Source organism: Sus scrofa, chromosome 2, assembly GCF_000003025.6.
Source record: "Sus scrofa isolate TJ Tabasco breed Duroc chromosome 2, Sscrofa11.1, whole genome shotgun sequence".
In the NCBI taxonomy this organism is placed as follows: Eukaryota; Metazoa; Chordata; class Mammalia; order Artiodactyla; family Suidae; genus Sus; species Sus scrofa.
Window position 1 is genome coordinate 14,701,548 of NC_010444.4, and position 23,518 is coordinate 14,725,065.

The 23,518-nt window shown below is 47.7% G+C and overlaps 1 protein-coding gene across 1 annotated transcript in view; it reads right to left on the minus strand.

Annotated features, from left to right (window-relative positions):
• PTPRJ (protein tyrosine phosphatase, receptor type J) overlaps positions 1–23,276 on the minus strand; it is a 176,335-nt gene extending 153,059 nt beyond the window's left edge. Inside the window, exon 1 of the mRNA XM_021083062.1 lies at positions 22,821–23,276. Within this exon, the coding sequence (XP_020938721.1) occupies positions 22,821–23,261 (441 nt within the window). The 5' untranslated portion in view covers positions 23,262–23,276. The remainder of the gene's footprint in view (positions 1–22,820) is intronic.

The window sequence follows — 23,518 nt, forward strand, 5'->3', positions numbered from 1 at the left end:
GTGTGTCAACACACGCATGCTATCCAGCCCCCTGCCACTCTACAGCACCACTCAGCCTTTGGGCCCTCTCAGCAAGAAGGCTGCAAGTGTCTCCCAGGAGCAGGTGGCATGCTGGCCCGCTAGGAGCAGGACAGCTTCAATCTACCATTTTCTAGCTGTGCAGCTTACTTCATGTCATTGAACCCGAACATCCTCATCTGTAAATAGGGAGTAATAACAGACCCTGCCCCTCAGGGTCATTTAAAAGAAATGAAGCACATTATGCTTGCCCTGGACTGGAAAGTCCTCCTCAAGGCCCACCCAGCTCAAAGGCTGCGCACGCCACTCCCCAGTCCAAAATCCTCCCACGATGAAAACCTACGTCCACATAAACACCTGCTCACAAGTGTTCACAGAAGTGTTACTCATAATAGCCAGAAAAAGGAATTAACCTCAATGCTCATCAACTCATGAAAGGAGAAATAACACATGGGCCTTACCGTGGAATATTACTCAGCCAGGAAAAGGAACTAACACACTCCAATAAGGATGGCCCTTGAAAACGCAGTACTAGGTAAAATAAGCCAGATAACAAGAGGGCAATTATCACAGGATCCCTCTTACATGAAACACAGAGAATAGGCTAACTCTTAGAAACAGAAAGCAAACTGGGCAGTTCCCGTCATGGCTCAGCAGTAATGAACCCAGCTAGTATCCAAGAGGACTCGGGTTCAATCCCTGGCCTCACTCAGTGGGCTAAGAAGCTGGCACTGCCGTGAGCTGTGCTGTAGGTCACAGACGCGGCTCAGATCCTGGGTTGCTGTGGCGTAGGCCAGCAGCTGCAGCTCTGATTCTAGCCTGGGAACTTCCATATGCCGCAGATGCAATCCTAAAACACACGCATACAAAAAGAAAGAACAAACGAAAGAAAGAAGAGAAAGCCAACTGGTGGTCACTGGAAACTTGGGGGAGGCAAGGAATCCAGAATGGCTGCTAATGGGTATAGGATTTCTTTGAGAAAATGAAAATATCCTGGAACTAGATAATGGTGATGATTGCCTCTCAATATACTAAAAAACAACTGAGTTGGACACTTTGAAAGAATGAATCTCGGGATTTCCCACAGTGGCGCAGCAGAAACAAATCCGACTAGTAACCATGAGGTTGCTGGTTCAATCCCTGGCCTCGCTCAGTGGATTAAGGATCCAGTGTTGCCATGGTGTAGGTCACAGATGTGGCTCAGATCTGGCATTGCTGTGGCTGTGGTGTAGGCCAGCGGCTATAGCTCTGATTCAACCCCTAGCCTGGGAAATTCCATATGCCATGAGTGCAGCCTTAAAAAGCAAAAAAAAAAAAAAAAAAAAAAAGAAAAGAAACAAAACAATGAATCTTGTGTGACAATTATAGCTCAATAAAACTGTTTTTTGGTTTTTTTTCTTCTGCTTTTTAGGGCTGCACCCATGGCATATGGAAGTTCCCAGGCTAGGGGTCGAATCAGAGCCTACACAACATCCACAGCAATGCCAGATCCAAGCCCGAGTCTGCAACCTACACCACAGCTCACGGCAACGTCGGATCCTTAACCCACCGAGAGAGGCCAGGGATCAAACCCGAATCCTCATGGATACTAGCTGGATCCGTTTCCACTGCACTACAATGTGAACTCTCAAAGCCGTTATTTTTTTAATTACCATAAAAAAATAACAACACATATGACTGATACTTAAAATCTGAAAAGAAAATCCTCCTCACGCTCTACACGCTAAAGCACGCAGACAGCCGGACCTACAAGCCTGGCCCCACCCTACCTTGCCACAAACACTCTGAACTTGCCAAGGGTAACCCCGCACTGTCCCCAGCTTGAGCCTTCCCCTTGGCAGGGCTGGGCTCCCAACACTCACCCCCAAACAGCAACCAGGGTTACTCATTTGGCCTCACTTCTGTCTCAACTCCTGTCTATCAGCCTAAGGCCTGCCCCATCTGTGACTTGAAACGAACCCAGCAGCCCACCTAATGAATGGCTCCAGCTGAACCAGAACTTCCCAGAAGGAAAGAGATCTAGCCCAGCCTGCTGCCCTTCTCTCTGTTCCCACCACTCTGGCCACTGATGTGTCAATACCAAAAGCAGATCCCCCATGGCTCCCTGTGTGCGCTAAATCCTGGCTAACAGGGTTCTTAATCCTGACCTCAGCCCTCAGCACTATCAGACTGATTTACAGGTGGGGAAACTGAGGCAGGTGGTGGAGGTGGGAGGGGGAGGGAGAGGGAGGGGAAGAATCTGCTCAAGGCCGAGAAGCAAGGGAGCAAAGCAGGGACTTGAACTCAACTTCCTCTGCCCACTGTGCCAGCACATGCTACCACTTTGGGTATAACCACAAGACCTACATATCTTTTTTTTTTTTTGGCTGTCCCACAGCATATAAAGATCCCAGGCCAGGGATCAGATCTGAGCCGTAGTTGCAACCTAAGCTGCAACTGCAGCAATGCTGGATCCTTAACCCACTGTACCGGGCCAGGGACTGACCTGTACCCCAGCACTCCCAAGACACCACTGATTCCGTTATGTCACAGAGGAAACTCCAGGCCTAGATATCTTGCAGGCACTCAATAATGTTTCACTCTGCAAATGTCCATCTGACCATCACATAAATAGAGTTCAAGGTTAGGTACTGCAGAGCAGGGACTCCTGAAATTAGCTTGAAAAAAAAAAAAGAATCCACCTGATTATCTTTGCAAGCAGCTAATATATAACTGGGCCCAGATGGTTTCTGGCTACACTTAAAATTTTTCTAGATACCACCAGACAAGTACAGACTACAATACAAAGCACAGTGACTTGACATTTTCCCAGAGCATTTAAAGAAAAAAAATTAATTTTTTCAAAAGATGACATGGAATAGGTTCTACGTGAGTCACACATGGTCAAAAAGTGGCATACGGCAGCCGCCACACAGCCCAGTTGGTAGGTCTGCAAATGCAAATATTAAATTTAAAATCTGCCTTTAAAAAATGCTAACACCCAGTGCCAGTGTGGGCGTAATGAAACAGGCAGCCTCATACATTCTAATGGCAATGTAAACAATGTACCCCTTTTGGAAAGTCATTTGGCGAGTGGTGTCAAAGATTATTAAGACGGCTGGAAATTATTCCGGAAGAAATCATTTCTGCTTCTCAGGGGGAAAAAAAAAGCATATGGGTGAAGATATTTATCCCTGCATTACTTACAACAGTGAAAAATTGGCTGCTGCCTAAACCTCTAAATAGGAAAAAGGTTAAGTGAATTACAGCACATCCACTCCATGCAGCATCCTGCAGCTATTACAAATTATGGTTATCTCATCCATGTACCACCACGGAAAAAAATGTGCCCTTCATCTAGCCTCCTGGCATTAAAGGATCTGAAACTGTCCCTGTCTGTGATCAAAAATTATTCTAAATAAGAAGCCACCTGGAGTTCCCAGGTGGCCTAGTGGGTTCAGGATCTGGCATTGTCACTGCTATGGCACAGGTGCTATCGCTGGCCTGGGAACTTCCACATACCGGGTGCTGCCAGAGGGGAAAAAAAAGCCACCTGGAATAGACTGTCGTTGTAACTACTTTAAAATTATACTATTTTGGCGACAAGGGGAGATACATGGGTTTTTGTTTTCCTTTCTCTAGTTTCTAAATTTCCTTTAATGTTGCTATACCACTCATATAATTAGGAAAAAATAATTGGAAAAAAACAAAAAAACCTGGAGTCGGGGGATGAATTGGGGGTTTAGGATTGGCATGTGCACACTTTTGTATACGGAAGGGAGAGTCAACGGGGACCTGTGATTAACACAGGGAACTCGGCCCATTGTTCTGTGATAATCTATATGGAAAAGAATCTGAAAAAGAATGGATGTGTTTGCGTATAACTGAATCGCTTTGCTGTACAGCAGAAATAAACACAATGCTGTAAATCAACTATACTTCAATCAAATTAAAAAAAAAAAAAAAAAAGACCAAACTCCCTTTGAGGCCTCTTAGTCTCTTATCAACCCTGAGGCCTGCCCTCCCCAAAACAGAGCAGCCTCTTAAAATGCGGCCTTGGCAGTTCACTCTTCTGTTCTTCAAAACAGGGCAAATTCTCCCAGAAAAATGCCTCCATAAGGTGACTCTCAACCCACGCCCAGCACCCGCATAAACCTGCACCTCCAACTAAAGCAATTGCAACCAAGAAAAGTGCCCAGGTAACTGAGCATGGAAATAAAGGACTGCTAGGACCGAGAATGACTGTTTTAATTTTTTAATTGGTCACGGTCACAAGGCCTGGCACAAAGAAGGCACTCAATAAATCTCTGAGGCAAAAGTTGTGTTTTCTTTTTTTACCAGGAAATGGACACATTCACCCACACTTCCTGAGAGTCAGGCCCCATGCAACATCCCTCAGGGCCTCGGCACCACCATCTGCACGGGGCCATCTGGACGTGGTTTCATAAATTCCTCACACCTTGCCTCTAGGACCAAGCTGCCGAAGCGAAAACCCTGGTTCCTCAGATGGATTCACTGAATGGCCTCAGGCTGGTTGCTTAACCTCTCTGTAGCTTGTCTACCTTTCCTGTAAAATGAAGGCAAGAAGAGGGAGTACCCTGGTGGCTCAGTAGGTTAGGGATCCAGCATTGTCACTGCTCTGGCTCTGGTCACTGCTGTGGCACAGGTTTGATCCCTCGCTGGGAACTTCCGTATGCTGCAGGTGCAGCCAAAAAAATAAAGAAAATAAAAAAACAAAAAAATGAAGGCAAGAAGAGAACCACCTCCTTAGGCGGTCATGAGGATTCACTCAGTCGAAACACGTAAAGCACTCAGCACAGTGCCTGGCACACAGAAAGCTCTCAGTGTCAGTTCATCATTAGCACTGTGATTCTATTTTATAGGCAAGCAAAACACAGCCTCAGAGAAGTTCAGTAATTTCCCCAAGATCACACAGCTAGTAAGAGGCAATGCTGCGATTCAAACTCAAATGCAAAGGACTTCATACCATCACCCAAACACACACACACACACACACACACACACACACACACTTAGGGCTGCCACAGCAAACAGTGAAAATATTATGAGATAATTGGAAATAATATTAGACTGAGAAGCAGTAAATCTAGCTGATTATAACTTGGGGATAATACCAGCTCTGTGTCAAGATTGTTCTTTGTTTGTTTTGCTTTGTTTTTTGGCTGCACCTGCAGTATGCAGACGTTCCTGGGCCAGGGACTGAATTCATGCCACAGCAGTGACCCAAGCCACAGCAGTGACAATGCCAAATCCTTAACCACTAGACCACCAGGGAGCTCCAAGGTTGTTCTTTCATTCATTTAACAAACATCTTCCTGAGGCAGCCTCTATCCAAGGCATGAAGGATGGAGCAGAGAACCAAACAGGGTGACTCCCTTCTCAAGTTCATATTCCAGACAGTAGGGAAGCAGAAACACTAAACCAGTAAGACAGTTCCAAGTGGTGATAAGGACAAAAGAAATGAAGCAGGATAATGGGATTGAGGGGTCTGGAGAAGACACTCAAGTTAAAGCCTGAGAAGGAGCCAAGAGGGTCTGGGGGGAGGACACTGCAGCAAGTGTCCCTCCTCCCCCGAGGGGGCCAGTGTCTGCTGTAACAGAACCAGCATGAACGGAATAGGTAAAAGGGGACAGGGCACAGGGTGAGGCTGCAGGGGAAGGATGGGGCTGGGCATCGAGATCCCAGGTTTGAGGTCTTGCAGGCCACCATCTGGGTTTACACTAAGTGCAATATGAAACCACATGGGGATTAAGCAGTGGGATAACACACCTTTGTGTGACAAGAAGGGTCCCAGGATGAAAGTAAAAGAGCCTAGCATACGGCTAGCCCTTAAAAGAGTTCCCCCTTAGATTTCTCCGTGTGTCACTAGCCCTACATAGCCCAGGACAATCATTCCCACTCTGGGCCTCTGTCCCCTCCCCAACAAAAGTTTGGTCTCTGTGGTTCTCAAGCCTGGCTACACATTAATACCATAGGAGGGATTTGGAAAAATAAAAATAAACCAACAATCCTGGATGCAAGCCCCACTGGTCAGGAGTGGGGGCCTCCAAACACCATTTTCTAAAAGTTCTCCAGGTGCAGTCACTGTTGAAAAGAGCCCCTTAACGTGGCTTTTAAGGCTTCTCCCCGTCTATGGTGTAAGTTCTGCTTGGGAGAGGTGCCCTAAGACAGAACGAGGCACCTTTGAGGCAGCGATAGTCAAGCAAAAATCATCAGAGATGAAGCCAAAGAACTGGATACCCTAAAAAGCTCTCTCCCTTCCAAAAGAGTTCTCTGGGGTTTCATGACTTGTGGGGGTGACCCTCCCGTGAGGAAACCTTAGGCCTCAGTGTCACAGCTGAAACCAACAAGAGCAAAGAAACAGCTGGTCCACCACCCCTTGCCTTTCTTGTGACCACGGCAGACATCACTAATGGATCCCAGCACTGTCTCCTGCCAAGCTAGGCTATCCCAAATAGTCCAAGAAGCCCTTCAATGCGAGGCTGGAGGAGCCACTGTCAATCACTCAAAGATGGACACAAACTTGCACTCATTTGCCTTCCCAAGCCTAATGTTCGTAAGGTCCTTTCTCACTCTGACATTCTTTGAGGCAACGATCCTTTTTATCTTCTTAAAAGCAATGACCAACTACCAAGCTGCAGAGCTGTGAGCTCCACTGGTTTGACCAGGAGATCACATGTTCTCTCCCTGAGGGCGGCTTTGGCTTCGTTCTCTCAATCTCAGTTTCTTTGTCCTCCCCGGGTGATCTCTCTCCCGCCAGGCATCTGCACCCCAAAACATTTACTGAACAGGGCCTGAGATAGACAGTCGGATTATATCAGGGCAAACCAGTCCCATTCCTGGAAAAGCTCATCAAAGCCAGTGCCCTCTGCTATTACTGAGAGTTGAAACAATAATAACGACAGCAACTGGCATTTACGGAGCACTTTCTGTATGCCGGGCACCATGCTGGGGGCTCCCCATGCATTTTCTCACGGAGTCTCCATCACAATCCTCTGAGGTGTTTATTATCCCCATTTGGCACAAGAGAAAATTCAGGCTTTGAAAGCTACTAAATTGCTCTTGATCACAAAGCAGAAGAAAGGGGACTGTGGAACAGCCCCATCCGTGGCTCTGGGCGAGTCCCGTCCCTTCTCTGCGCCTCGGCTCCAAAATGGCCATAATTAGAAGGATGAAATGGGAGCCCAGCACAGTGTATGACAGTACAGTGGACGACTCAGAGGAACTTGCTCAAGTCTGAGTAAAAGAATAGAGCCCTTAGGAAGAGCATGTCTCGGAGTTCCCGTTGTGGCTCAGTGCTGAAAACCCACCCAGGATCCATGAGAGTTCGGGTTCAATCCCAAGCCTTGCTCAGTGGGTCAAGGATCTGACATTGCCGTAAGCTGTGGGGTAGGTTTCAGATGCAGCTCAGAACTGGCATAGGCCAGCAGCTGTAGCTCCGATTAGACCCCTAGCCTGGGAACCTCCATATGCTGCGGGTGCGGCCCTAAAAAGCAAAAAAAAAAAAAAAAAAAAGAAGAAGAAGCTATATCTCTGATTTTCTGATTTGACTCCTAGCCTGGGAACTTCCATATGACGTGGGTGTGGCCCTAAAAAAAAAGACTACATCCTGACAAGGTGTGACCAACACTGAGTGAGGAGCCCTTTTTTGGCCTCACAGAGTGATGGGTTCCTGAAAAGCCATGTGACTATATCAAGCTTTCAGAAGACCAACCCTCCTGGCCCCGGGCTGGCATCACCATTCTCAGTGGGTTTCCTGGGTTCTTTCTCCAGCCTCCTTCCCACTGGGCTCCCAGGCACTGGCTCTGAAGGCATTATCTCCAGGCTTATGCCCTGGGACCTCGAAACACTCTAAAAGCTGAAAATTGCTCCAGGGAGGCGGCGGGAGGGGGAACTTGGCAGTGAATCTCTTTGTAATGGGATCTCCCTTTGACCGGATCTATCTCTTGTGTGGAACTTGGCACATCTGGCCTAGCTCCTAATAAATACAAAGTCTTTCCTTCAACTCCACATCCCCTGCTAGAGCTTAGCACCCCACACATCACATTAACACCGGCTTCCTATCCCACCAGGCAGGGTGGGAAAAGTGTCAGTCATTCCCATTTTGTGGAGGAGGAGAGCGAGGCTGAGAACACAGGGAGAAGCTGGCACCTGGGGTGGAGACACCGGGTACAGTGCTTGCCCCATCAGAGGATCCCTAAAGAGTACTCACTGAACAAGCACAGGTCGAAACGTGAATCCTCTTCTGAGACCTGGCAATGTGGATATCTGTCACACCTGTAAATGCGCTTGTTAGCTGGGACCTACTGTCTTGAGAGGAAGTCAATCACCTGTGGATGGAGGACAGCTGCCACCGCGCCACCCAAGTCAGGCCCAGGCGGTCATTCACTACCTTTAGGTACCATTACCTTTCAGGTACCATTACCTGAAAGCAGCACCACCTAAGCGATGGCTCTCAGCCAGGCTGCATTCCCCCTGAGGGGACACTCAGAGATACCTGGGGACATATTGATTGTCACACGTCAGGGGAGGCAGGTACTGGCTGTCTCGGGCAGAGGCCCGGGATGCTGTTAAACTTCCCTCAGTGCACAAAACAGTCCCCCAAACAAGGAATTATCAAGCCCCAGATGAGGCTGAGAAACCCTGGGCTAAAGGAAACGATGCTGTCCCCCTTCATGCCAACCACACTGGGCAAGAGCCTCAAAGCCTAAACGCCAGATCCCAGGGGATCGAAAAGGCCAGGGGCTACGTCTGCACCTTCCAAAAGAAAATCGAAAGGCTGGTCACAAACTCTGTGGCCAGACAGGGGCTGAGTCCTACCCTACCCAACACACGGTTCTCTCTCTCCCTTTTTTTTTTTTTTTAATGCTTACTTGATGTTTCACACGTACTGAATAATTCTCAGTGATTGTACCATAGTTTCTGGATTTCCTAGAACAGTTTTAGAGCTGAGTCACATGATCATCACTATTTTACAGATAAGAAAAATGAGGCACAGAGAGGGTAAGGAACACAAAGAAGCAAGAAATTCCTGGAGTTCCCTTCATGGCTCAGCGGTTAATGAACCCGACTAGGATCCATGAGGATGCGGGTTTGATCCCTGGCCTCACACAGTGGGTGAAGGATCCGGCATTGCCATGAGCTGTGGTGTAGGTCACAGACTTGGCTCCGATCTGGTGTGGCTGTGGTTGTGGCACAGGCCAGCAGCTACAGCTCCGAATGGACCCCTAGCCTGGGAACGTCCATATGCCACAGGTACGGCCCTAAAAAGCAAAAAAAAAAAAAAAAGAAGAAGAAGAAGAAGAAGAAAAGAAAAGAAATTCCTGTGCAGGCTTCTTCCTCTGGAGCCCTAGCCTTAACCATGACACAAGACTGCTTCTCAGCCCCATGAACAAGCCCAGAGTGAGACTAGCAACCAAGGTGGCCTCCGTCTGTCTGATGTCCACCCTCATAAAGACAGCCTCCCAGTAGCCAGACCCCATGAAGGTAAACTGGAGATTATGACTGATGTGAGATAACACACAGGACTGAGCTATGAAAACAAGTTCGGCGTCAGGTCTAAACCATAGTGAGGAGGCAGGATCAGAGAATAAGAGGAAAGGTGGCCTTGGGTACAGTGGTCTGCAGGAGGAGACAACCCCAAGGTGTGGACTGAGGCATGAAGTCAGAAGATGGGGTATCTGATGGGGAGGCCAAGTGCTTGTAGATATTTCCTGCCTTGAGCAGTGATTCCAGGTATTGGAATGGCCTCACCAGCAGGGAGAAGAAGCAACAGGACCGTAATGCCCCTCGAGGAAAAGCTGGCTTTGGCTGGTTCTAGGTGATCTCTCTTTTATGACCTCCTGCTCTAGCTTAATTAACGTTATTCTCTTTTGGAGATAGTGACAATTCAAAGTGAATGTAGTCCCACAGCTTTGTACACGCCAACATGTCATCTTAAATAAGAGCTCCCATCCTGCACCCCCTATAGTGTCCCCTGACATGGTAGGATGGGGTGACCACCAAGACAGAAGTTGTCCGAACACCTGCACGGCAGGTCTCCTTAGCCTCGGGCGCATGGCAACTGCAGCCAGCGCCAGTCAGGAAGCCTTGAGTTAATAGGCGAAGATTTAAGCCACGATCTAGACTGGCTGCCTTCCACACAGTCCCTGATGTAACCTTAGTAACATGTTATTACCCATTTTCCAGATGATGGAACACATTTCAAGACATGGCTATAGAAGAAGAACATGGCTTTGGCTCCACGCTTCTGCTGACACCGAAGCCCAGGCCCTTTTCCATGCTGCTCATTCTTAGTAAAGGCCGGTCATCCATGGCCAATTTCAAGCTCTAAGAAATCCAAATTCATTCGCAACAAGAAGGCCAAGACCCCAACAAGCTACCATTATGTCATTCACTTGATCTGGGCCAAGGCCCCAAAGTTTCGGGTAGCCTCTACCCCTCTAAAATCCACAGCAAAGACACTCTTCTGTGGTCTGGGAAAGCACTACATTCTGGCCAGGTCATGGCTCTGAGCAGCAAGGGTCAGCATGCCTCCTGCCCCACCTGTGGGCATGGCCCTCAAGCCCACCTGTCCTTCCAGGACACACACACACACACACGCCCTGGCCCACATAAGCAAGCCTGTTAGATCTCCCTTGTGCCATTGAGGAAACCCACCACTAGCTGGTTGATGTTTTGGCACAGCGTGTGGTCATGCACCAGGCGCTAACTCTCTGGCCTCGGGTTGCTTCCCTGTACGTGTATCATAGGATTCCATGAATTAATTCCTACAAAGTGCTGATGACAACTCATAATACCTATTCAACCTAAGGTAGCTACTATTTTTATTACCTCCATTTATCCTAAAGCAATCATCAGAGATTTAATCACAAAGTCACCTAAACAGTCTTTATCCTAGCAAAGAATTTTGGAAATAAACTAGATGACTCATCACGGGATGAATGAGATAAATTAAGTTACCTCCATATAATGCAATGGGACACAACAGCTAAACATCAGAGACGGGAGGAATATTTATTCTCCAAGGGAAAATGTTTGCAACGTATTATCAGTATTTCACAAAATGCCCCTAAGAAGACCAAAGGAGGGTGAACACACCCCCCCAGAGGGTTTTGGGGGTACAGTTCTTTTCCGTCTCCTGTATTTACTAAAAGAAAAAAAAAAAATCCAGTTGCAAATTTAGTACCTAATCTACAATGTGTCCATGTGTTTGTTTTCACAACTTTTTTTTCAAAAGACTTTCTACTGAGTAAGAGTGCCCTCTAGGACAAAGTCTCAAGTTTATTCTATGGCCTCCTGGGGCACCCCTAGGAATGCATCTACCCCAGTAGTAAAATAAATAAATACACTGAAATCTATAAATTACCAAGCATGTGTAGGAAACCCTATTTTAGTAGAAACAGCCACAACAAGCATAAAGACAAAGACCATCCATCAAAATGGTACCAGGAATTAATTTCAGGGGAGTGGAGATAGAGATAACTTTGCTTTCTTCTTTATCTATATGTTCAATTTTTTTATATTTTAAGAGAAACCTGAACTGACTTATATGGGAATCCTATCAACCTTGGAATCAGGATCTTCCAGCCAGCTGGCCTAACAGCCCCCAGCCTGGGATCAGCATGAGTCCAGAGCAGGCCAGCCTGAGTGGAGAGAGTGGGGGCAGCATGGCCTGGAGGTAAAAAGTCTGGGTCTTGGGTCTGAGTCCTCTACTCCTCACCAGATGGGTGACGACCCCACAGAGCCGCAGCTCCCCTGAGAAGGCCCTAAGTTCTCAAAGTACACAACACACCGGACAGCAAGGATTAGCTCCCTATCAACCCTATTTACCAAAGAACACAGAGCACAGCCAATAACCTGTCCCTCTGGGGCGGTCCCCCGAGGTTTCCAGAAGGGTAACCACTTAATGTAAGGCCTTCTCAGCTGCCAATCAACTCACTCTTCCACTGTTCATCTAAGGGATCTCTCCAGAAGCTGGGCCTCCCTGTACCAGCTACTGCATGGGGGTTTTCAGCTATATATGGGGGCACTGATTATGCTTATTTGGGGACTTTACCCTATCTCCCCTTGTCCTGAAAATGGAACCCACCTCCGCCCTCTACCCTACACCTTCCACCACTCCATTCTCTATAACAGTAGCTTCCAGTTTTTTGGCAATGACTGAGGCCATGATTAATTCATTTCATATGCAATTCTGTACACACACACACACACACATATAACTGTGCGTGTGTGTGTGTGTATAAAACTGAAACAAGTTTTATAAAGCTATACTTACCCTTTCTACATGCAGTAGACTCCAACATTTTCTATTCTATCATTTTTTTTTTTTTGTCTTTTTTTGCTATTTCTTTGGGCCACTCCCGCAGCATATGGAGGTTCCCAGGCTAGGGGTTGAATCAGAGCTGTAGCCACTGGCCCACGCCAGAGCCACAGCAACGCGGGATCCGAGCCGCGTCTGCAACCTACACCACAGCTCACGGCAACGCTGGATCGTTAACCCGCTGAGCAAGGGCAGGGACCGAACCGAAACCTCATGGTTCCTAGTCGGATTCGTTAACCACTGTGCCACAACGGGAACTCCTATTCTATCATTTTTTAATGCTGGTCATAACTCACTAAATTGATTTCAGGACCCCTGGTTTTTGTTTTGGGGTTTATTTTAAGCTTATTTACTTTTTAGGCCATGCGCACAGCATGCAGAAGTTCCTAGGCCAGGGATCGAACCAGCACCACAGCAGCGACCCGAGCCACAGCAATGACAATGCTGGATCCTTAACCCGCTGGACCACTGGGGAACTCCAGAACCCATGATGGTTTTAAATATACCGCTTTACAACATGCAAGTCTATGATTTGGTTTGCTCAACTTTTTTTTATTTTTTTTATTTTCTTTATTTTTATTTTTTTGTCTTTTTGCTATTTCTTTGGGCCACTCCCGCGGCATATGGAGGTTCCCAGGCTAGGGGTTGAATCGGAGCTGTAGCCACCGGCCTACGCCACAGCCACAGCAACGTGGGATCCGAGCCGCGTCTGCAACCTACACCACAGCTCACAGCAACGCCGGATCGTTAACCCACTGAGCAAGGGCAGGGACCGAACCCGCAACCTCATGGTTCCTAGCCGGATTCGTTAACCACTGCGCCACGACGGGAACTCCCTCAATTTTTTTTTAAAAGAACATTTTCTAGAACATATCAGGTGGAACCCTATACAACTGCCGGTATTCAAAGGGCCAAAAATAGTAATTTCATATGATTCAACCTAATAATTACATATGAACCAAACTAGGGGACTCAACTGCCCAGTTTGCCTTTTGAAAGCTAATCCTGAATTTGACAAATTTTATCAACTGGGCTACACGATGAAAGTACATTATTATGCACAAAAAGAAAGATAGCACCTGAAATAGACTGGACTGGTCACTGAGAGATGGTCTGAGCCACACCTTAAAAGGAAACAACAACAGAGAGATGCTGTGAGAACTGAATGAGCTCATATATGTTAAAGGCCTTGCAAATGATATGGTATAAATAATATTTTCATTTTCATAAGTAGTAAATCATAAGAGTCCCAGCCAAATAAGATGATAAAACAACAGCCAACATCTTTTGAAGGTTTATTTCATGCTAAGAACTTTTTAAGCAGATCAATCTAGGCCTCTGCAACCACCCTTTGAGGTAGGTATTCTTGTCCCCATTTTCCAGATGAAAGCAAGTGTGGCTCTGATCATTAGAAGTGTTGGCCCAAGGAGTTCTCGTCGTGGCGCAGTGGTTAACGAATCCGACTAGGAACCATGAGGTTGCGGGTTCGGTCCCTGCCCTTGCTCAGCGGGTTAACGATCCAGCGTTGCCGTGAGCTGTGGTGTAGGTTGCAGACGCGGCTCGGATCCCGCGTTGCTGTGGCTCTGGCGTAGGCCAGTGGCTACAGCTCCAATTCAACCCCTAGCCTGGGAACCTCCATATGCCGCGGGAGTGGCCCAAAAAATAGCAACAACAACAACAAAGACAAAAGACAAAAAAAAAAAAAAAAAAAGAAGTGTTGGCCCAAGATTACACAGCCAGGAAGTAGAGGAGCTGGGTCTCTCTCACCCCAAAGCCAGTGCACTAATCAGCGCTGGGCTGCAATCTCCTCCATACCTACAACTTCCTCAAAAGTGGCCACCCCCAGGCCACACGAGGTGGGAAGAAATAACCCCCATGACACAGGGATATTGAAAGCACAGCGGTCCCTCGGCCAGCAGCAGGAAATGCAGCATCACCTTGCTGCCGTGGAAATGGGGGGACCGTCAGCACAGACTTCCCATCTCCTACAGTTAGAGCCCAGGATTATGTCTTTAGGTTTCCAGTGTTGGCATACAATAACTCCTCTTGGTCCTACAGAAAATGCGCCCAGAGATGGGAGGTGGCCACAGCCCAGTTGGCCAGGTCACAAGACAGGGATGCTCAAGGAGGACTCTGTTTAAGGAACATGGTCAATATTCCCAGGCTCTTTTGGGGTGAGGACCACACTGGCCACTCTTCAGTCACAACTTACGGTCATTTAACCTATATTAATTCAATTACATTAACATGTCAAAAAAGAAATATTATTTAAATAATGCTATCAGAGAAGCCTACAATGGAATTCTTTTACGGTGCAGCAGGTTAAGGATCTGGCATGGTCACTGCAGAGGCTCAGGTCACTTCTGCGGCACAGGTTTGATCCCCGGCCCGGGAACTTCCACATGCCAAAAAAAAAAAAGAAAGAGAGAAAAGCCTACATTGCTCCCCAATTTATACACACACACACACACACACACACACACACACACACACATAATCCACTGTGGATTTAATCTCTTATAATCCAAATGAGAATTTTTTCTGACACAATTGGTGCAATGGGTTAAGAACCTGACTGCAGCAGCTCTGGTCAATGCAGAGGTGCGGGTTCAAATCCCAGTCAGGCGCAAAGGATTAAAGGATATAGTGTTGTAGTTCAGATTCAGTCCCAGCCCAGGAAATTCCTTATGCCGAGAATACGGCCATTAAAAAAAAAAAAAAAAAAAAAATTCATAATTATGGCATTTTGCCCTAACTTTAAAATCTAACTCTTAAGTAAATGAAGTAATGTTCTTATATTTCCATACCCATTTACAAGGAACTTTAATATAATGTGACCTCATTTAACTAACCCATTTACCCTACGTGAGAGGTACTACTACGATTATTTTTTTAATGATTTTTATTTTTCCCATTAAAGCGGGTTTACAGGACTCTGTCAAATTTCTACTGTACAGTAAGGTGACCCAGTCGATGATTTTTAATTTTAGAAATGTCAACGCCAAGGATCATAAAGGTTAAGACACCTGCCCAGGATCACAAGCTAGCGAGACGGGGGAGCTGGGACTCCAGCCAGGCAGCCTGGCTCCAAGTGCTATATTCTCTTCACCACCCAGGGGTCTTATTTAGCTGAGTTTCTAAGGAACAAGGGCTGCATCTAAAATGATTGGAAATATATATATATTTGCAACACAAATGAGAGACAAAGGATTAACTTCCTTAATTTCCAAAGAGCTTGTACAAATCAATAACAAAAAATCTCTTTTTTTTAATGAAAGGGAGTTAACCCCCAACCCAAAAAAAAGGAAGAAAGAAATGCAAATGGCCCAAAACAAAGAGAAAAAAAAAATGCTCAACTCAAAACTGAAGATATAAACCAAAGACAGGACACATTTTTTCATCTCTGGTATGCATTTAAAAATTTAACAATCCAGAGTTCCCATTGTGGCTCAGTGGTTAAAGAATCCGACCAGGAATCATGAGGTTTCAGGTTCAATCCCTGGCCTCGCTCAGTGGGTCAAGGATCTAGCATTGCTGTGAGCTGTGGTGTAGATCCCGAGTTGCTGTGGCTCTGGCATAGGCCAGTGGCTACAGCTCTGATTGGACCCATAGCCTAGGAACCTCCATACGCCACGGGTATGGCCCTAGAAAAGACAAAAAAAAAAAAAAAAAAAAAATTAACAATCCTGTGGAGCTTTCTTGTGGTGCACCAAAGTTAAGGATCTGGCAGTGGGTTAGGATCTGGCATTGTCACTGTAGCGGCTCGGGTTGCTACTGTGGCGCAGGTTCAATCCCTTGCCCAGGAACTTCTACAAGCCACAGGTGTGACCAGGAAAAAAAAAACAAAACTGCTTTTAATTTAACAATCTTCAATTCAGCTGACAGGACAGAGAAACATTCTCCAAGCCTATGGGTGCAGGTACAAACTGGGGGAAATTTAACAGCTATCAAATTTTTAAATGCATGTTCCCTTAATCCAGCCATGTCAAAATTAGAAATTTAACTTATGGATATCTTCGTGAAGCTTACAAGAAATATGTACCAAAGGCACTCTCTGAAGCATGATTTATAAGGGAGGGTGGCGGGTGGGAAGGATTCTAAAAACAACTAAAGTGTCCATTGGTAGGGAAATGAACAAATATACTATGGTAAAGTCACACATCAGAACATAAGGCAGTCGTTTTAAAGAATGACTTAAAACCATTGGTACAGATATGAAATAATCTCCAAAATAACTAAGTCAATTAAAAGCCTAAGGAGAAAACAATACTTTACTGTAACTTTTTAAAAAGGTGAACATAGATAGACATTATATAGAAACATCCCCCCCCACCCCCCAGTGGGAGGAAACCAAAGATACTCACAATGGTTATCTCACTGAAAAGGACTGACTGATACTTTTCTAAATGTTACACAGTTTTAGATTGGAGGGTTTCTAACCTGCACTTCACAGACTTTTTTTTTTTTTTTTTTTTTTTGCTTTTTAGGGCCGCACCCGGGGCATATGGAGGTTCCCAGGCTAGGGGTCTAATCAGAGCTACAGCTGCCAGCCTACACCACAGCCACAGCCACGCCAGATCCTCAACCCACTGAGTGAGGCCAGGATTCAAACCCGCAACCTCATGGTTCCTAGTCGGATTCGTTTCCGCTACGCCACGATGGGAACTCCCTTCACAGACTATTTTAAAGAGTCCCATGAAACCCCCGAACATGGATACAAAATTATAAAGGTGTGAATTTCTTTTAGGGAGAAGATTTTTCACTTTTACCTATTCTGTAAGGATATTAAACCTCCCCCTCCCCTGAAAGATTAGGAACCACCGCGTTAGACTCCGTACTAGTGCAGAGTTTTAATATTCACTCATTTCATCGACTCAGAAGCCATGAAATAACATTGGCGGGGGACTGGCACAGGCTCTCCGAAAAACACCACCCCATTCCTGCCCTGAAGAAGGAGATAGTTTGAGGCATAATAACGACATTGTCTGTTCAAGCCTCAGAAATGGCACCAGAGGACTGCTTCCCTCTAACAGGAAGAAGGAAAAGTGGAACTGAAAACTATTTGCATGTTTAAAATTAGACCTTCTGTGGGAGCTGACACTACTTTGCTTTCAAAGTGCCCCCCATCTGCTGTCTCGTTACCACCACCCCTCACCCAAGCATTTACATGCCATGGAAATTCTGAGACAATAGGATGACTAATAAGGAATGCTATCACTACTAAGGAAGTAATAACAAATTTCCTACAGCTCCCATCTTCCAGGGGGTTACCAGAAAAGCCACTGGAAAGCCATACGAGGAGGTGACAAAATTGCTGTTGGACTCTTCTGCTCTGAGACACCCCAACTTCCAGGGGTCTCCACTTAATTGGATTCAAAATTATATCCACCATCACCACTCCTTGGCCTTTTCTCCGGAGGGGCAGCAAGGACATCATGTGCACAGCCTGTATCACAACTGTGATTGGTTAGCTGGGGGTGATCAGAGTAATGCCACCCCCACATTACTTGCCTATAAGGGTCAAGAAGGCAGGCTGCCTCGCTCACTCATCACCTGGCCTCCACTCAGTGGCTGTTGCAACATCCAGTATGTCCCCAGTTTAAGCCATTTATCACATTTACAAGTTTTGCCATAATCGCACCATCTTTATGTAATTATTTATTCAATATTTTTTCTTTTTTTTTCAGACACACCCACAGCATGCGGAAGTTCCCAGGCCAGGGATGGAACTCACGCCCCGAAGTAACAATGAATCCTTAACCCACTGAGCGAGGCCAGGGATCGAACCCGAAACCTCATGGTTCCTAGTCGGATTCCTTAACCACTGAGCCACGATGGGAACTCCTCATCAACTTTTTCTTAAATTTAAAACAAATGTATTTACCATGACACAATATGTAACCTCACCCAACCTATAAAACACCGCTTGAAATGCAACTTACAATTTCTTTATGACTGCCCCCCTAAAGTAAATAATTATTAACATTTTAGAAAAATGTTCTGTGAGTCAAGTTCATTCTGCACACCCCCAGGGTTATTTTGCACTACTCTGTGGGAAACACTTAATAAATATTTGTTCTATGAATTAATGATTTGAAGGCCCACGTCCTCTCCCCAGATAACAGCAGCAGCCACAACTAGCAACCGAGGCTTCGATTTTATACAGCGGTTCCTCTTCTATCTTACTTGATCCTCTCAACCACCCAGAGAAGCAGGAAGTATTAGTCCCATTTTCCAGATAAGGAAATGAGGAGTCACAGAGGTTAAGTGGCCTGCCCAAGTTTTATGCAGCAACTAAGTGGCAGAGCGAGGACCCAACTCCATGTCCTTCCATCCCAGACTCCATTCTGTCTCCACTAAAGCACGCCCACCTTGCAAAGTCAGGGTCCCAAAGAAACAGGAGGGGGAGAGAAGGTATCTGGGTTGTCCATGTTACAAATGGAGCGGGTTCTACAGTGCTTGGGATGCAGAGAACCCAAAGTGACTTCCTGCCCCATTGGGGTTCAGACTCTACAAGCCTGTCCTTCACCACAAAAGTCTGTCACCTCCTCTCTAGCTGCACACTAAAGATATTTTCTAAAACACATGAATTCCTCCAGCAGAGGACAGTAAACTGGGGTGTCAGAGACAGCAGACCCGGCTCTGCCACATCCAAGTTATGAATGAATCTTTAGCAAGTTCTGAACTCAAGTTTTCTCCCCGATAAAATGGGACTGTGAGCAGCACCTACCTCTTACTTATTTCTGAAATGGTCAAATGAAATAATGCATTAAAACCCTTAGCACAGTGTCTGCCACATATAATGACACCTATTAATTATAATATTATCAGCAGCATTCTGTTAGAAGGGAAATGCACAGAAAATTGCCTCTTACCCTGCACTCAAACTAATTCCCTTGGCCAAGCAGTGAATGAACTAAGTAAGTAATTGCTGATAATGTGCTGGCTAAACCCAGGCCTACGGTCATTTAGCAAGTCTGTCTGGGCCTCAAGCCCCAAGCAAAAATTACTTTTAGGAGCTAAATAACCTCTTTGCTGACCGAAATTGCTCGCTCGGGAGTCAGGATTCTCTCTGCTAAGGAAACCTTGGGTATTCTGTGGTTATCTTTGTTGTGGGGCTAAACCTGAAGTCAGCTCAAAGTCACAGTCTAACTTCAAACCAATTTGCTCTGTTTTCTTAAACTGTCTGCAAATGAAACATAATCATTTGGTTTTTCCGTTGTTGTTCTGAAAGAAAACAAAAATATTTGAAGTCACCCCTATGAGAATTTAACCAGCAATTTCAAGGGGAGTCAAAATATTTTTCGTACCCTGCATCAAACAGGTAGGTAAGCAGGCTTAAGGATTAGCTATAGCAGATAATAAACACAAACAGTTATTATTCACCAGGAAACAAGGAAACAAAGGACAAGCAAATCCAAAACACTATAATACCAACAAAACAGCTATCAGTCACCAGCTTTTTTTTCATTTTAAAGCAGCCCACTATCAGGCTGATTTTATAAAGAATCTGTCAGGACTACTTTTCTTGAGAGAAGAAGGCAAGGGGAGAAAAATCGCTTTGTCACATTGCCTAAAACATACACACAAACCAAAATTAGTGTGCAAAAATGCTAGAAGAATGGGTGAAGTCACTGCAACCAGCAAAGTCCTCATATTGCAATCACCTCTGGCCATCCTTCCTGTCTTCAAGAAGAGGAATGAGATGCCAGGTTCAAAAATGGCTTTTCCGTCCCTACTAAGCACTGAGCCTTCTAGCGTGTCAGCTCCCCAGCTTATGTCCCCATCCTCATTAATGCCTAAACAGAGCTGCACATTGTCCACAATGTGCCAATTTTTTAAGCTGCTACAGTCGATTCTACTTTCAAATACACACACACACACACACACACACTTGAAGCCTTACAAAATCGATCAAGTGTTTGGGAGGCAATCAGATACCTTCACCCACATATCCTAAATGTACCAGCTTCAGAAATCTCAAATAAGACTTTCAATCTCAAATATGATTTGACTTTGAAAAACTCAATTTACACCCACCGTTTCAGGAGTACACAATGAGGCAGGGCTGTGCCTATAGTAAAATTAAAAGCAAAGTGAAAACATGGGGAGAAAAACAAAAAAGCATCACGAATCTGAGGCACGAGCCAGTGACAGGTTCCAGCCCCAGCTGTCTTGCCAGGTGACCTCAGCCCAATCGTTTTCTTCCGTGGGCCTCAATATCCCTATCTTAAAAAAAATAGAAAAAGAAAAAAAATGAGAGGTTTGAGCTCTGTTGAAGTCTAGTCCAGCTCAAAAATGCACTGATTCCCTGAAAGAGCCAAAATGAACCGTGGAATATGGATTTTGAAGATGCTTTGTCAGAAAGCCTTGTAGATTTCCTCGTTTATAATATATCCAAAAACAAGAAATAAAAAGAGTCCTCTTGAGTTTCTATAGAACAATTTAGAGAGGAAGGAAATATCTGAATAGGGGACAAGTGTAGCGTGGCAAGATGCTACTGAAATACAAGGAAGGATTGGGCAAGAAATAAATTTACCCAAGAAAGTTTTCGCTGATTCAAAGCACAGCTAGGAACTACCACAGCCCAAGCAAAAACAGTAAATAAAACAATAAAATATGTATTACTAAAGTAAACTAAAAATAAATGACGATCAAGTATGTCTTTAGTATTAACTTTGGTACAAGAGATCTTCAATATGAAGCAATTTTTTTTTCATCTTATATACTGTTCTTCATCAATTTCTTTACAGGGACAGGGAGAAGACAGTTCACACACTCTGTACCTTAATGATAATCCCATTTGGATACGCTTTAATGTTTACAAAGCTCTTTCAGACACTAGCCAGTGAAAACCCCTCCATGGGGCAAGTGGTGTTACACCCATACGACCAAAGCTATTAACTGAGGACGGAGGAGACTAAAGGGCAGGACCAACCTGAACCTGGCCCTGGAGCTGGTCTTCTGACACCTAATCCAATATTCTCTGCAGGAGGTCACAGTGCCTTCCAAGGCCTTCAGGAGAGCCAGTTCAAAGCCTGCCCAGGAAAACTGTAGGGGACATTAACATCCAGAACGCCCCTTGGGTGCTGAGAGTTAAGCAGCCCCCAGGCCCCAACTGCCTTCTGGTCCTGCCTGCTGGGTTGCATTGCTTCCCCAAGGCTGATGTTTCCGCTCTCAAACAATCCTTGTTATTTGAGCTTGGAAAAGAATCAGAAAAAAATATATAGATATATACATACATATGGATAACTGAATAAACTCTATGTCTGAAACTAACACGAGACTGTAAATCAACTGCACTTCAATAAGAAAGAAGGAAGGAAAAAAGGAAGGAAGGAAGGAAGGCAGGCGGGCAGGCAGGCTGGGGGGGTGGGGGGAGCCTGAAAAAAAAAAAAAGTTTTTCCCGAAACCTGGTTCCACCCTAGCCAATAACTCACTTCCCAGGTTTCAAACACCATGTCTTTAGAGCTGCTGTCTGTATAAAATAAGAGTTTCCTTTATGAAATGCACGACGACAGGGTATCACCAGGGCCCTGTCCACTGCAGGTTCAAGACCCCAGCAGGCTCCTAGAAGGCTGTGAGGACGAACTCGCTGGCTCGGCTCCTGAAGCAGGGCCGGGTGATGCTACTCCTTCACTTCTCTCCCTGCAGTTCCCTATCTGTGAAATGGGGACGTCTCCCAGCTGCCCAGCCTTAGCCCCAGAGGGAACATCTTTGAAGGGGAAACAGCCCTTTCAGAAAGGTCGATCACCAAACGCCAGGCACAGCATTATCTGAAAAGCGAAGCTCGAAAACAGGGCGAGGAGGGGGTAGCCGGCGCCCACAAAGCACAAATTAAGCACCCAGGGAAGACAGCAGCTGCTCCGGGGAGAGGACCGTCGCCCGGAGGCACGCCTGCGAGTGGCCACCTTCTCCCGGGGCTGGGAACTTTCCCCAAAAGCAGCGCCCTCCGTCCAGAGGCCCCGGCCTCGCCCGCCGCCCGGCCCCGGCTCCCCCCCGGCCGCCGCCACTGCCCTTCGGCCCGGCCCCTGGGGCCCCCAAAGGCCGGGTCGGAGGTCGGCCGCGGCTTGGCCAGGCCCACTGGGCTCCGCGTAGGGAGCCCTCAGCAAACACGCCCCCTCCGGCCGCCCCGGGCGGGTGAGCCGGGCCCTCGCCGGCCAGATGTGACCAGCTTCGGGCAGGGCCGGGCCAGAGACGGCCTGCAGCCCTCGCGAGGGCGGCCACCGGGAGGCTCCGGGAACCCTGGGACCCCAGAGCCCGCCGCCCTTCCTCGGGTACGGGGCAGCCGGGGAAGGGGCTCAGTCGCCGGCGTGAGAGGCTGGCCTCCAAGAGGGGGGCCCCGAGGGCGCTGCCCCCCCCCCCGCCGCCTCCCCGATCCTCTCAGGCAGGGCGCACCGGGCAGGTGCAGGGGCTGCCAGTCCCGCCCCCATCCTCCTGCCCCCCCACCCCCGCCCGGGCCCAGCCGGCGGCTCACCTGGCCCAGGCGCAACAGCAGCAGCAGCGGCGGCAGCGCCCAGAGCAGCCCGGGCGAACGCGGAGGCGGCCGCGCCTCCCGCGCCGCCGGCTTCATGCCCCGCGCGCCCTGGAACGTGCCCCGGACGCGCGAGTCGGGCCCCGCCGTGCGCCCGAGCCCCGGCGCCCTCGTCGCCGCCTCCAGCCACCGCCTCCGCCTCCTCCTCCTCCAGCCGGTCCGCCTTGTCCCCGCTCCGCCCGCCCCGGGCTTCCCCGGGGACATGGCAGCGGCGGCGGCGGCGGCCACACCGCCGAGCCTGGCGCGGCTGCCGCGGGGGGGATGCGTCCCTGGGCGCGCAGGGGCTTCGCTGGGCGGAGCGAGCGGCGCCCACCCCCCGCGCACGGCGCCCTGATCCCGGCTTCTGCGGCTCCGGCGGCTCCCGCTGCCTCCTCCGCGCGTCATGCGGCTCCGGCTGCAGGGAGCCGCGACGAGCGCTCAGCCCCCTCCCTTCCCCCTCCCCTCTGAATATTCATCGCTTCCTCCCGCCCGGGCCGGCCCGGCGGCTGCCGAGCACCGCGGCCCCTCGCCGCCCTCCTGCAGCAGCCCCCGCCCCCGCCGAGGCGGCCCGGCGGCGGGGAGGGGGCGGCGGCGCGCCCCGCGCGCGCCCGGGCGGCTCCCCTCAGGCGGGCAGAGGAAGCGCCCCCGCCTTGCCCGCCCTC